Source organism: Sus scrofa, chromosome 8 (genome assembly GCF_000003025.6).
Source record: "Sus scrofa isolate TJ Tabasco breed Duroc chromosome 8, Sscrofa11.1, whole genome shotgun sequence".
NCBI classification, from domain to species: domain Eukaryota; kingdom Metazoa; phylum Chordata; class Mammalia; order Artiodactyla; family Suidae; genus Sus; species Sus scrofa.
This window is the reverse complement of record NC_010450.4, coordinates 125,694,821-125,709,565: the sequence shown is the minus strand read 5'-3', so window position 1 is coordinate 125,709,565 and position 14,745 is coordinate 125,694,821. Positions and strand designations below refer to the sequence as shown.

The window sequence follows — 14,745 nt, the reverse complement described above, 5'->3', positions numbered from 1 at the left end:
TTAAAATTATTTTCATCTGTTTCTTTTACTTTAAAGTGGCTGCTAGAGGAGTTCCCATTGTGGCTCAGTGGTAACGAATCCGACTAGTATCCATGAGGATAAGGTTTCAATCCCTGGCCACTTTTTTTTTGGGGGGGGGGTCTTTTTAGGGCCGCACCCACGGCATATGGAGGTTCCCAGGCTACAGATTGAATTGGAGCTGCAGCTGCCAGCCTACAGCACAGTCGCAGTAATGCCAGATCCAAGCCATGTCTGCAACCTACATTACAGCTCATGGCAACACTGGATCCTTAACTCACTGAGCAAGGTCAGGGATGGAACCTGCGTCCTTGTGGATACTAGTTAGATTCATTTCTGCTGAGCCATGATGGGAACTCCTGGTTTTGTTTTTTAATGCAATTGTCTGATATAGCCTGGCATTCAAAATCAGAATCAACAGAAAGATTGTTCATAACAGAAAATAATACTCTTATAAAATGAAACAAAGTAAAACCCTGGTGGATCTGTGTTTGGAACAAAATTGGAAAATTGCATGCAATTTTGTTTGCCAAGCCTAAAACAAGCATAGGATAAGAAAGTATTAAGCTCATAACAACTGAAATAATTAAGAAAAGTGCTTCTGATCAACTATAGATAAAGAAAAACACAAGTATGGGAATATAAAACCTGTGGAGGCAGTCATTAAAGACTGTGGAGGTTCAGGTTTGAGTATGACAGAGGACATCATCTTACTTATAAAGTCCTTAATGCTAAAACTCAAACTCTAGAATTTGAAAAAAAAGGGTGCTTTAATGCATATTAAATATTAAGTGAGGTACTACTTTATGTGATATATTTCCCCAAGGGATAATACAGAAAATAAACTTTGGAAGGGGGTTTAAACTAACAGATGGATGCCAAAGCTTTAACAGGACTTTTTAAAGGAAAGTAGAGATGCTTTGGAAATTGTCTAGGAGGCTGCTATAGCCTGCTTGTTAAACATGTTTTTGTGTCATTATTGGTGTTACAAAGGCTCATATCTTGGGATATGGACAAAAACTATAATGGGAGCAACAGAAAGCAGGTATTTAGGCCTTAGACTAGACTTTGGAGAGGTAGCCACTTGGCTGAAGGACTGGGGAAGAAACGCAGTTCAGAAACAGACCAGGATAGACACAGATGTGGCAAAGGACACCAGGTGGGATGTTTTAGGAGGTGTTACATTCTTCTCCCTGTGGGCAGGTGGAGCCCAGGGAAGAAACGTTTGGGAGAAGCTTACTCAGAATCTAAGTCAGAGGCAGTGGTGATCGGACCAGTTAGGGACATCATGCTCAGTGGTCAGGGACGGGATTCCAGGTTCTTCACAGTGTGGACGAGGAAGAGAGAAAGGCTAGCAGGAATGAAGTAGAGCATCAGTCCCAAATGGATTGTGGCTCTAGGCTAGTGGTTCTCCATTGGGAGTGCTTTTGCCCCCCAGGGACATTTGACAATGTGTGGAGACATTGTTAGTGTCATTGTTTGGGCGGGGGGAGAGGCGCAACTGGCATCTAGTGGGTAGAGGCCAGGGATGCTGCTAAACCTCCTACAATGCATTGGACAGCCCTCACCACAAGTGGGCATCTGCCCCAAATGTCAATAATAATGCTGTCTAGAAATCCTTCTTGTAGTTGAAAATTGAGTATTACTATGCATTATCAGATTTAAATGCTTTTTTCCTTCTGAGGTCAGTAAACCCAACTCTATACCACAGAGTTATCATCGATGAACAAGTACTGATCTATATATACATAGAAATGACTCCTGAATCCGTGTACCCTTGTGCAAAGGAAAGTCATAATAAAAAATGGATAATATATACATATAAGTTACTTCTACATTTAAAGAAGCAGTTTGATTACCATTCGATTACAATCATCTTCTATTCAAGTATAAAGTCAAAGATTAGAAATATTTTCTTAGTTAACCTTTCAGAAAAGAAAGTTTTTTAAAAGCATAATCAGAAGTCATTTGTTATGCATTTTATTTTACAAAACTCTCTCTTATCCATTGCCTCGTTTTGGATATTTTAATATGTACATAATTCCTTATCAACGAAATTGAACCACTGTATAAAACTCCTTTCCGTTTTGTTTTTAAGGACAAGTCTATGAGTTGGATGGAGTTAAATGAGAAAAGTTGTGAAATAATGGTGTTCAGTATTCCAAAGAAATATGTACTTAAAGCTGATAAGATTAAAATCATTTTCCACTGTTCATATGCCATATGGTAAGGAGTTCCCTATATGGAAACGCACAGGTCTAAAAGAAGTAAATATCTTATTACAGCCCTCTTAAAGTTTTCGTAACAAACAAACAACTGAAGAGATATCTGATGCTTGAATTAAAGGTCAATGAAACAGTGAAGTCCCGTGGGTCAACACAAAGAAGTCCCAGTGAAGTTGAACTTCACTGGTCTGAGTCTAACTCGCTGTTCGTACATAACCATAGTTAGCATACGCTTTCTACACAGTTGGTAGCAATCAGATACATATTTAATGTGGTTTCATTATATCCTATAAATGCTGGCAATAGAAGAATCTCCCCAGGGTATTCAGTGACTAGAAGAAAAGAGAAAATGATGAGCACATTTAGCACATGCACCCACAACCTCATGATAAAAGGCACCACTTCCCCCATACAGCACCTGTTGTCATAGCTGCTTTAATTACTTTTCATTGTACTCAGCAGCCTGAAATATTTATCACGGAGCCTATAATTTCCCAAATCCGAAACTGACATCTACCAAGTGACTACAGCAACTGAAATTTTACTCACTCCTCCTGCTTCTGAGTTTAACTTGAACCTGAAAAGCTCTAAATGAAACCCCTTCCAGGGAAGCTCGTTCAGCTGGGGAACCCAGTGCAGTACAAGATTACAAGATGTCCACGCAACTTTCACAAGGCAGCGTATCACATCCCATTTTGATTGAAATAAAGACAGAAATCATTTCATTATTAAATAGTAAAGCATTCATGCACTAAAATAACAGATAAAGCAAATTTAAAGATTTTTGCAAACAGGCACCAACTAAGAACATATTCACTCAACATTTCTAGGATATTTTTTCTCGCAGTCAGTTTAATATGAAATTAGATTTGATTTTAGTTACCTCTTTCTCCAGTGAATTATTGGTTTTAAATCCCATGCTTTGGCTATGGTGGGTTTTGTTTTGTTTTTGTCTTTTCAGGGCTGCACCCACAGCATATGCAAGTTCCCAGGCTAGGGGGTCAAACTGGAGCTGTAGCCCACCGATCTATGCCACAGGCACAGCAACACCAGATCCAAGCCATGTCTGCCAGCTACACCACAGCTCATGGCAACGCTGGGTTGTTAACCCACTGAGTGAGGCCAGGGATCAAACCCACATCCTCATGGATCCTAGTCGGGTTCGTTAGCATGGAGCCACAACAGAACTCCTGGCTATGTTCTTTTGACAGTGAAATATATTGCAATCTAGAATAAAGTTTTGCTGTTTCTTTTTATCTTATTTAATAAAAATATATTTAAATTTACATATTACCATGGTGTGCCACTGTAATGCAACATAAACATTAACTCATTTAATTCTAATAACAATCCTATCAGGTAGCACGTACTATTTTCTCTATTTCACAACTGAAGAAACTAAGGTACAGAGAAATTGAGTAATTTGCCCACCGTCACTAAGGCCCGTTACTGTCAGATCAGGGATTCAAATTCAGATAGTTTCGCTCCAGAATCTGTTTTCTTAGCTTCTAAACACAACTGCCTTCTCAGAGCCATTTCGATTTCCTAGGAAGGTACTAATGAATAGAAAAATAATTTCACATAAACCTCATTAATTCAGTTTGTGAGTAAGAGGCCCACTTCCCTACGACTGGATTAGCATAATCTAGAGTTAAAAATATACTTTGCATAGCAACTGGTAAACACATATCCGACACAAATATAACCATCACAAAACTTTCAGATTGAGTTCCCTCACTACATATATATGTACATTGTATTTTATTTTCTAAAATGCTGCTTGTGACCAAGATATCTGCTTTCACAATGTGCTATCATGGTTGTTCTCATACTTAGTTATCCATAAAATTGTCTGGGGAGATTTTTAATCTAAGGACCGTGAGTGCCTTATTCCAATCAATTAAATTAGAATCTCTGCAGAATAGCTTTTTAAAAGCTATCCAGGTGATACCGAGAAGTGGTCATGTCGAGAATCTCTGCACTATTGAATCTAATATATTTAATATATATTTAATGTTGGAGTAGATGAAACTGACAAGATGCATTGTTATTATCTCCAATTGAATACAGGACTTCTGTACGGCAGGACTTTTGGAGTATTTTACATTAGCATTAGTTTGTATGCTATAAAGACTTATTAACTTCTTGCGCAGGTGTTAAAATATTTTATTTTCACAAGTAGCTTAATACTCATTCTTTAATCTTATTTATACTGTTATCACCTAACATAATCTTTCTTCACTGACCCCTTAAAGTAATTTAAACCCAAGACATATCTGAATGACAAGCTGGTGGACCTTGAATCGACAGAGCCTTATTTAAAATGGGCAGTTAGGCATTCCCCTTGTGGCTCAGTGGGTTAAGAACTCGACTAGTATCCATGAGGATGCATTTTCAATCCCTGGCCTTGCTCAGAGGGTTAAGGATCTGGCGTTACTGTGAGCTGCAGCGTAGGTCAAAGATGTGGCTCAGATTTGGTGTTGCTGCAGCTGTGGCATAGGCTGGCAGCTGCAGCTCTGTCTAGAACCCCAGCCTGGAAATTTCCATAAGCCACAGGTATGCCCCTAAAAAAAGAAAAATAAATAGAAAATTAATTAATTAATTAATAGGCAGTTAAATTGTGGAAAGAAAACAAATAATCTTGGCTCTCTGACCCAGATTGGGTTAAGATGAATAATTTTCTAGTTTGACACAAAACATGTTGCCTGGTTAATGCTGTATCTGTATTTTCCATTTTTTATTCCCATCCTTTCTCCCCAAAATCCTGTGATTATCTGCAAGTGAAAAATTAATATTACAAACTAATTTAAAGGTTAGATTTTGAATAATAAACAGCCTTACTGAAAAAGGTGCTGCGGGCTTTCCAGTGGCGGAGGCTGGAGGAGACTCACAGAAATGGCACCTCACAAGAAGAAAGAAAAGAGGGAAGAACAGGTCATCAGCCTTGGTCCTCAGGTGGCTGAAGTGGAAAATGCATTTGGTGTGTCACATATTTTCATCCTCCAGTGACACTTTTGTCCATGTCACTGACCTCTCTGGCAAGGAAACCATCTGTTGTGTGGCTGGTGGGATGAAGGTGAAGGCTGATGGAGATGAGTCATCTCCATATGCTGCCATGTGGCCACCCAGGATGTAGCTCAGAGGCACAAGGAGCAGGACCTCACTGCCCTCCACATCAAACTCAGGGCGACAGGAGGACACAGGACCAAGACCCCTGGACTAGGGGCCCAGTGATCCCTCAGAGCCCTCACTCACTCAGGAATGAAGACTGGGCTACTGAGGATGTCACCCCATCCCCTCTGACAGCACCTGCAGGAAGGGGGGTCGCCATGGTTGCCATCTGTGAATAGGACTCCTCAAATTATTTTCTGTTAATGAACTGACTTCATGTTAAAGAAAAAAAAGAGAGAGAGAAAAGAAGACAGAAAGACAGACAAAGGAAGAAGGACGGATGGAAGGAAGGCAGGCATGCTGTGGCCGCTAAATTTTATGGGCATGTAACAAACAAGTTTTTTGGGTTTTTTTTTTTTTTGTCTTTTTAGGGCCACACCCACAGAATATGAAGGTTCCCAGGATAGGGGTCTAATTGGAGCTGTAGCCACTGGCCTACACCACAGCCACAGCAACGACAGATCCGAGCCACATCTGCGACCTGCAATCTACACCACAGCTCATGGCAACACTGGATCCTTAACCCACTGAGCAAGGCCAGGGATCGAACCCACAACCTCATGGTTCCTAGTCAGATTCGTTTCTGCTGCGCCACAATGGGAACTCCCACAAACCAGATCTTAAAAGGCAAGACCAGGGTCTAATGCTGCAGTGTGGCTAAGGTGGAGGTCACCTCACCTAGAATGCTGAGATGGAAGGAAGCCACACATCATGTGAAGACTGATCAAATGGAACTGAGCAAAGCAAAATTTGAGTCAGACATTTGCCTTAATAGATACAGGTCCCAGATGTGTTAACATGATTTTTTTTTTTTTTATGTCCTATCATTCTTTATTTTTTCTTTTTCTTTTCCTTTTTTTTTTTTTTTTTTTTTTTTTTACTTCTGTGGTTTTATGGTTTTCAATGTAAAATGGCCATCCTTAAATTTTTCCAGTCAGCGTTCTTCTGTGTTCGCCGCAGTGAATGACTATTCCAAATCTACAATTTTCATCAGCTTTAAGGTGGCCATGTAGTTTCATCTCCCCAGAGAAAGCAATGGCAAAATCACTGGGCTCCATTTTCAGTCTCCTCCATCTCAAAACTTCTCGCTTCCTCACCTCCCTGGGGCCTCTCCATTCCTTCCACCGCAGGCTTGCTGCCCTTTCCCCTCAAGTCACCTCTAACTCCTCACTTGCCAAGTTCAACATCCTGTTTTCAGTGAAACCTCTCTTTTGCATGGGGTCTTATATCTTGTTAATTGACAACTCTTCTAATTTCTCATTTTTATCCATTCTCTTAATCTGAGCTAAAAAATTTCCTTCACACAATCTACAAAGAATGGGTTTGCTTAGAAAATTAGCAGAGCAGTAAAATTACCACATCTGAGGATATTTAAAAGCTACTTAATTACCACAAACTACTTTAATGACTTTAACACAGAACTTAAAATTAAGATGTGTGCTGCCAATTATGCCTCAGAACACCAAAACAATTTTCTGGAAGGTTCTTTCTTTAGAAGGATTTTATTAGCATCATTACACATTACTAAGTCCTTGAAAGTTAGAGCCCTACTTTCCTTCTCAGTATTTCTCTAAATTATTATGCCTGGCAATTAGTCCATGTCAGGGATGTTTACCTGCATTTACAAATGACAAGCTTTTAAATAGAACCATTTGGCTTTTAAAGAATTACTCCAGGAGGAATCAGGTTTTTTTTTTTGTTTGTTTGTTTGTTTTTTATTGTTCCTTCTCTAGCATACATGGTGAAAAATAGTGACATCCTTCAGAGGAGCCATCTTACTTGTATCCCCACATGTGTGTGAAATTTTTTGTGTCACACTGCCCTGAACAGGAGGGCTACGACCAACTTTCTTCCTGACTGACAAGTCTAAACCACTTCTCCAAACTTGAATATACTTGGAGAAGGAAAAAAAAGGCGGCCCAGGCTCTTTTGTCTTTTATGTTTGCCAGGTTTGTGAGGATAGGGTGAGGTTCTCTAAAGTCAATAGAGTCTAAATTAAGGCAGCAAGAAAGTACATGTTGTGCTTCCTTCCATTGTGAGTTTACACTCACACAATTCTATTCTCTAATCCTAGAGTAGCTCTAAGCAAAACCATAGACATATGGGACCTCTAGGTGTTACCTAACATCTGGAACAGCTGGGAACCCTCGGCAAGACACCCAGAGATTCTGGCTTTCTTCCCACCAGCCCCGAGAGTCACATGTGGATGTGGTCACCCCATCACAGCCCTTGGGATCACTGCCTCTGTTCATGCATGTGTTTGCGGATTTTCCTTTGCTAGAAGCAGACTTCTGCATTTACCACACTTTGGATGGCAGAGTTTTATGAAGATGTCAAACCTGGGAGACATCTGGTACTCGATGCTCATGCTGAAAACCAAACTAAGAATGTACAGGAGTGTAGAACAAACATAAAAATGATGTTGCCTTTACTGTTCTTACAGGTAATGTAATATATACAGAAGAGTGACAGATTTCTCTAGAGGCATTTTGATATCAGAATAGTATAACTGCAAATTGACAATTAGGTTTATTTTATCCCCCCCCATTTTGTAGTGGTTTTAGTTGTCTTTCTTTGGCTTGTTTTGGTTTGGATTTTAACCTCAAATTAAGCTACATTAAAGGAAAAAATTTGAAATATCATAACCTAAATTAGTATTCCTCAATACTTACTGACATTTTGGACTGAACTGCTGAAAGTCTCCAGCGGGTGGGCAGGGGAAGGGCAAAATTGCACCAGTTGAGGAGTTCCCTTGCAGTGCAGTGGGTTAAAGATGTGACATTGTCACTGCAGTGGCTTGGGCTGCTGCTTTGGTGCAGGTTTGATCCCTGGCCTGGGAACTTCCCCATGCTGTGGCTGTGGCTGTGGCTAAAAAACAAAAATAAACAAACAAACAAAAAAGTGTACCCGCTGAGAACAACTGACCTAAGGCATACAGAAGTCAATAGTAATGAAGAATAATCACATTCCCCCATGTTTCTTCAAAATCAAAGTTGCTTTCAAAAATTATTTAGGAAAGGAGTTCCTGTTGTAGCGCAGTGGTTAACAAATCCGACGAGGAACCATGAGGTTGCAGGTTCGGTCCCTGCCTTGCTCAGTGGGTTAACGATCCGGCGTTGCCGTGAGCTGTGGTGTAGGTTGCAGACGCGGCTCGGATCCCGCGTTGCTGTGGCTCTGGCGTAGGCCGGTGGCTATAGCTCCGATTCGACCCCTAGCCTGGGAACCTCCATATGCCGCGGGAGCGGCCCAAGAAATAGCAAAAGGACAAAAAAAAAAAAAAAAAAAAAAATTAGTAATTCAGTATGTGCAGTACACATGTTATTTTATTTTGCATGTGCTACATCATCATTACAAATGAAAGCGAACTTTTCTCTGTCAGTGTTGCCTCCTTGAGTAACATCCCCCACAAAGACAGGAGGTACTTATGATTCACTTTGTACAGGTCCCAACAAAGTGGTCTGAGATGGGGCACATATGAGTGCCACTGTGGATAATGACGGTTATAATTCTAGCAAATTCAGGTTAGAAGTGTCTACATGATTAAAACTGCCAACATTATGCACATTATTGGATCTACCATGTTATATTTTACCATGTTATATTTTAAAGTTCAAAATCAGTTGTGAACAGTCTGAGACTAGGTAAGGATCAGCTAAGATGCACCATGGCTTAATTTTCATGTCATTGTTATTTTGAGTTTCTATAAAGGTGTGAGTTTAACTCAGAGCTTTGGCCTCAGTGAAGCACTGCATTACTCGTAATACTAGCTAATTTAACGAGCAATGCCCCAAATACACAAGGACAAAAACACAAAGTTTATTTATTACTCAAATAAAATCCAAAATAATTTCCTAAGTGGTAAGTGATCTCCTTCATGTGTTTCAGTTCCTTCCATCATGTGGCTTTGCCATATTTAACATATGCCTTCTAATGTCACTATGTTGTTTTATATCAAGCAAGCAGAAGAGGAAATTCCCGCAGGTCAGTTTTTATGGGCCAGCTGCATAAAATGAAGGAATGGCGGTTGCAGACTCAGATAAGGTGCCAGCTGAAGGGACATATGTTGTAGGATTTGGACTCTGCCCTCCAGGATGCACGTATGCCTTGAACCAATGGCTGATAACTGATGCTATGTCCCCAAGAGCTGGAATATACAAATCTGGAAAACCCAGATGTAGAATTAGGATTTACCATGGTTTCTCATGACATTTCCCTACGCAATGGCCACTGCAAGTGGGCAACAGCAGAATGCTCATTTCAGATGACCAGGAGGCAGAGACTGGAGTAACCAACTGTAGTGGCCATGAAGAACTCAGAGGAGGCCTTGTGCGTTCTCTTCATCCTTCCATGACCAGATAGATATAAGTGGACAAGAGCAGAAACCTTGGTCCTCGAGAAAAGGTAACCAAGGGCTCAAAGCACTGAAGCTGGAAGTCACTCCACTGAAAATAATCCGGGCTGCTATGGTGCCTTCTGATAAGGGGGAAATATAAAATAGGCGGTAGAGGAAGAAGATTTGGGGCAATAATTACAACTCTGGGCCAAACTGCAAGAGATGAACTATAGCTTGGTTTATTAACATTCTGGGAAATTGCATCTGGCCACGAGCTTGAAGAATTAGACGTGCATGTTTTTCCTCTCAGGAAAGGGATGGATGTACTAGTTCTGTTTAATGACTACTCTAGATTCATTCATGTCTTGTTTTCCTGTCAGAATGGTGGTAGCAGCAGCTTGTGTGTCACTGAGCCCATTTGCAGCTGTTGCTACTGCCACTGCTTCATACTGAGGTGCAGGGCCTCCTAACAGAGAGAGACCACCCCAGCCTGCTCAGACCTGTGGAGCCTCTGGCTTCTCTGGATAGTGTTTGCAAAAATCAGGTGATGAAAGCAGAAGTACATGGCAGTTAATGTACTGCCTTGCCCAATGGGAGACAGGGGATAGGAAGGAGTTCTTGCTCTCCCAGAACAGTGTCCAGACCAGCACTAGTTTTGTACAGCCTCTCTGACAGTGTCCAGTGGGACAAGCAGTCATTGGGCTGTAAAGAAGCGGTGGAGTTTAGCTTCCTCTTCTATTTTCTCTTTCCCTTTTTGATTTGTCCTTTCCCACCTCTCATTCTTCTCCCTTTCTCATTTCTTCCTCTCCCATTCCTTCCCTATTTCCTCTCCCTTTCTCCACTTGCTAAACAATTCAATCCAAAACTGATTATTTGTGGCTGAGCAAGATATGCACCTACACTAGAAGGTGTGTGCATGTGGTGGGGGAGGGAGTAGATTGAGGAGAAGGAAGGTCTAGAGCCAAGCAAAGGGAGAGGCCACCCATGCGAGGGGTGGGGGGGTGGTGGCGGGGAGCAGCAGCAAAGTAAGATTGGCTCCATATGGGAAGATCGTTCAAATAAATATATTAAAGATGATGGGAGCCAGGTTTCTCACTGTGAGGTAGGGTAGTTACAAATATATAAAGGAAGAAAACTAGATTGAACTTTATGGTTCAATGAACCCTATGGTGTTAGATTGAAACTGGAACTACAGGGATGAAATCATGGCTTTGAAGCTATGTAGATACAGAAATAAATATAGGTGTGAGTGTGAGAGTGTGTGAGTGTGTGTGTGTGTGTGTGTGTGTGTGTGTGTGTCTTCTCTAGCTCTGGCAACTGAGCGTGTCTAGGAGCTGAAATCCTCAAATATCAATGCAGACATATAGGGCACGCACACACTGCTTTTTAAAAATCATTCTTCACTTTAAGAAACCATCCCTTTTTGGAAGAATGGCTAATACCAAGGCTGGCACTGAGAAAATACGAGATGAACCTAGAACATCCTATTCTGCCAAAAAGTAAGGAGGTTCTTAAAAGTGATGTTGTTTCACAGAGACACAGAATCCAGCTCTAAGGCACACAGTGAAAGCCAAATCCGGCACAATTTTCACAATAAAATAAATAACAGTAATTAATTATATATAACCCTTTGAATAAAGCCAATTCATGAGTCCATAATGACATAATTCATCAATGAAATATTTTCAGTTTGACGAGAAACATTATCTCAAATTAACTCACAACAAAATATTTACTAATTCCAGAGTAAAAAGTGGGAAGTCTGACAGTCACCACCTCTTCAGGTGATCAGTTAACCTCACCAATAATGAAACAAATCAAAGTCATGCACTACTTGATAGGATGCAATGAGAAGAAAACAGAGTCACTTCTGTGATATTCCTACCTGAATCTAATCATGAGGAAACATCAGACACAGATTAAGGAAACTTATACAAAATAACTGGCTTTAATCTCAAAAATGTCATGGACATGAAAATCAAGAAAACCCTAGGGAACAGCTAAAAAGTGAAAGAGGATAAAAAGACGTGGCAACTAATGGCAACATGAGATGACAGACTGGATCCTTTTGCTATAAACTGGCATGACTGGCATAACTGAATGGAGCCTTGAGGTTGGGTGTCAGTAATGCATGTGGAATAAGTTTTCTTGGTTAAGACATTTATGTCATGGTTATGAAGGAGGCTGTTGGAAATACACACTAAAGCATCTAAGGGTAATGGGCATTATGTTGGCAATTTACTCTCAACTAATTCAAGGGAGAAAGTCCCTTATTCCAGGCTTGCAATTCTTCTCTTACTTTAAAATTAATTCTGAATTAAGATGAGGCAGAATAGTAGAAACAAGGAAGCAGCAGAACCTGGGGCTGGGCTGATAATACTCCTCTCTGCTTTTGCTTTCCCTTCCTCTCTGACGCACTCCCTTTTCCTTTCTCCTGCTTCCCTCTGGCTCTGTGGTCCAGGGAACCCTTTCTAAGTTACTGGACAATTCACAGAGTCTACACTGGCTACGAGACCTACGGAATGCGAACTCCTATAATAGGAAGTCTAGTTAGAAGCCTCTCTACTGCATATCTTTACCAAAGTAGAAATACACAGAAATAGTTTGTTTCTGGTGAACTGCCAGAAGTAATGTCTCCATAAAAAAAAAGGGGGGGGGGAATGTAGGAATCCTTATTACTTTCCTCATTTAACTCTCCTGCTTGGCCTGTGCATAAAACATGGCGGTTTGGGAGAATTACGATGGATTATTATTGATTGATCTAATAATAATTTGGAAAATGCATTTTCCATCCTCCAATAAGCAGAGATGACCAAAATAGTTTGCTTTCACCTGACAGAGACGCCAGTACATTTAAATTATCTCATTCTGGGCTTTATCAGCTCTCCGGATCTTTGTCAACAAGAGAACTTGATAATCCGATTGCCCTACTGGAGCATTAATGAACTACCATGTGATGATGCCACATTGACATGCTGGGTCAGAAGAAGCTTTCAGCCTCTGCTTCAGTCTCTAGGAAGCCAGCTGCCAGTCCAACTGCCATGCCATGAGCAAGCCCAAGATGGCCACACAGAATATCCTTGTGGATAAGGACATGACCGTGCATCCTGGTTATTCCATCTACCCCAGCCTATACGCCAAACATGGAAAAAAGAAGCTATCTTGCACACCCAATCAAGTCAACCTCTGGCTGCAACCACATGAGAAACTCCAAGCTAGAACTTTTCAGCTGAATCCAAGCAACCTGCAGCACTGTGGAGGCAAAAGTAAAAACTGTTTAAAACTGTAAGTTTTAGAGATTTTTTTTTTGTCTTTTTGTCTTTTTAGGGCTGCACCCATGGCGTATAGAGGTTCCCAGGCTAGCGGTCTAATTGGAGCTGGAGCTGCCAGCCTACACCAGAGCCACAGCAATGCCAGATCCAAGCCGCGTCTGTGACCTACACCACAACTCACGTCAATGCTGGATCCTCAACCCACTGAGCAAGGCCAGGGATCAAACTGGCAACCTCATGGTTCCTAGTTGGATTTGCTTCCACTGTGCCACGATGGGAACTCCAGTTTTAGAGGTTTTTATGCACTAAAATATAGCTGGAACACTTGGTAAAACACATACCAGAAGCTGACAGACAAACCTTATGAAAATTCAGGGAATAGCCTCCTCAGAATTTTCTTGGGATCCAGTTGCCTTCAGATTATTGGGATATTTCCTCCAAAGTGAAAGGAAAGTTACTGGATTTCTTCCCCGCTTAACAAGAAAAATTACTGGATTTCGAAGATAATGCATATAAACGGTGAGTGGGCCTCTGGCTCATTTACCAAGTAACACATAAGGCAGCTAGACTGACTGGAGCCAAAAGCAAAAGAAAAACAAAACAGACAGAAAAAGGGAGTTCCCATTGTGGCTCAGCAGGTTAAGAACCTGACTAGTATCCATGAGGATGTGGGTTCTATCCCTGTCCTCACTCAGTGGATTAAGGATGTGGCACTGCCACAAGCCGTGGTATAGGTCGCATACGTGGCTCAGGTCTGGCATTGCCAGGGCTGTGGCTTAGGCCTGCAGGGGCAGCTCTGATTTGACCCATGGCTCTGGAAAATTCCATATGCTGTGGCTACGGCCCTAAAAAGAAAAAAAACACACATATACAGAGAGAAAGAAAATTCTCTGGATCCAGGCTGTAACCCAAGGAGAATTATGCCAGAGAATCAATGGTGCTTGAAATGTCTGTGACAGATCAGGTTGTTGTATGGAAACTATGGCAAGACCTGATAAAGAATCTCAGTATAGGTCACCAGAGTATAGAGACAAAACTGTGCTTTCTTAGTCGAATTTTCTATTGAGAGATACATCTTATTTGAAGCCTTAGCAAAGACTTCTTGCTTAGCAATGAGATAACAAAGTAATCTTGTAATCAGATATACCCACTATAAATGTAGTGGTATCTAATCCCCAAAGCCATAAAGGTGAGTATGCAAAGTAATATTTCATCTTGAGTAATAGTTGTACATGAAAAAAGGGACTTGTACAAGTCCTGGAGAACCATCAGATTTCATAATCACATGGCTCACACTACCAGAGCTTCTATTCCTGGTGCACTGCTATTTCTCCTTTAATCCACATATGTGGTCTTATGATGACTTCACCATTACCAGCTGATTAAGGAAGACATAGGTTAAACTATGGTTATGAATGGTCTTCTATGATTTGACAATGCATACTATAAGCAGGGAGGCCCTGAAGTACATAGGGAGAGAATTCAGGGTTACATCTAGTTATCTACTCTACCTAGGAGGGCTGGCTAGAGTTATGCATTCATAATAGCTCGTGGACAGTTGTGGATGGTTTCATCAGAAGATCAGGGACTTGGAGAGGATAAGATTGGGAGTCTGAGGAAAAGGAGATCCAGGGAATAGTTAAGCGTAAGGACCTCTCAAAAGTCACACAGCATTTGGGGATGTGGCTTTCCCATACAAATTCTTACTAACCACCCCTGCTTCCTC

At 41.1% G+C, this 14,745-nt stretch overlaps 1 protein-coding gene across 1 annotated transcript; it reads left to right on the top strand.

Moving 5' to 3' along the window:
- LOC100515676 (40S ribosomal protein S14) lies at window positions 5,101–5,743 on the top strand. Its single transcript, XM_013989397.2, is given in 4 exon segments — window positions 5,101–5,224; window positions 5,226–5,359; window positions 5,362–5,524; window positions 5,526–5,743. Coding segments are annotated over 4 exon segments (447 nt in total). The 5' UTR covers window positions 5,101–5,138; the 3' UTR covers window positions 5,590–5,743.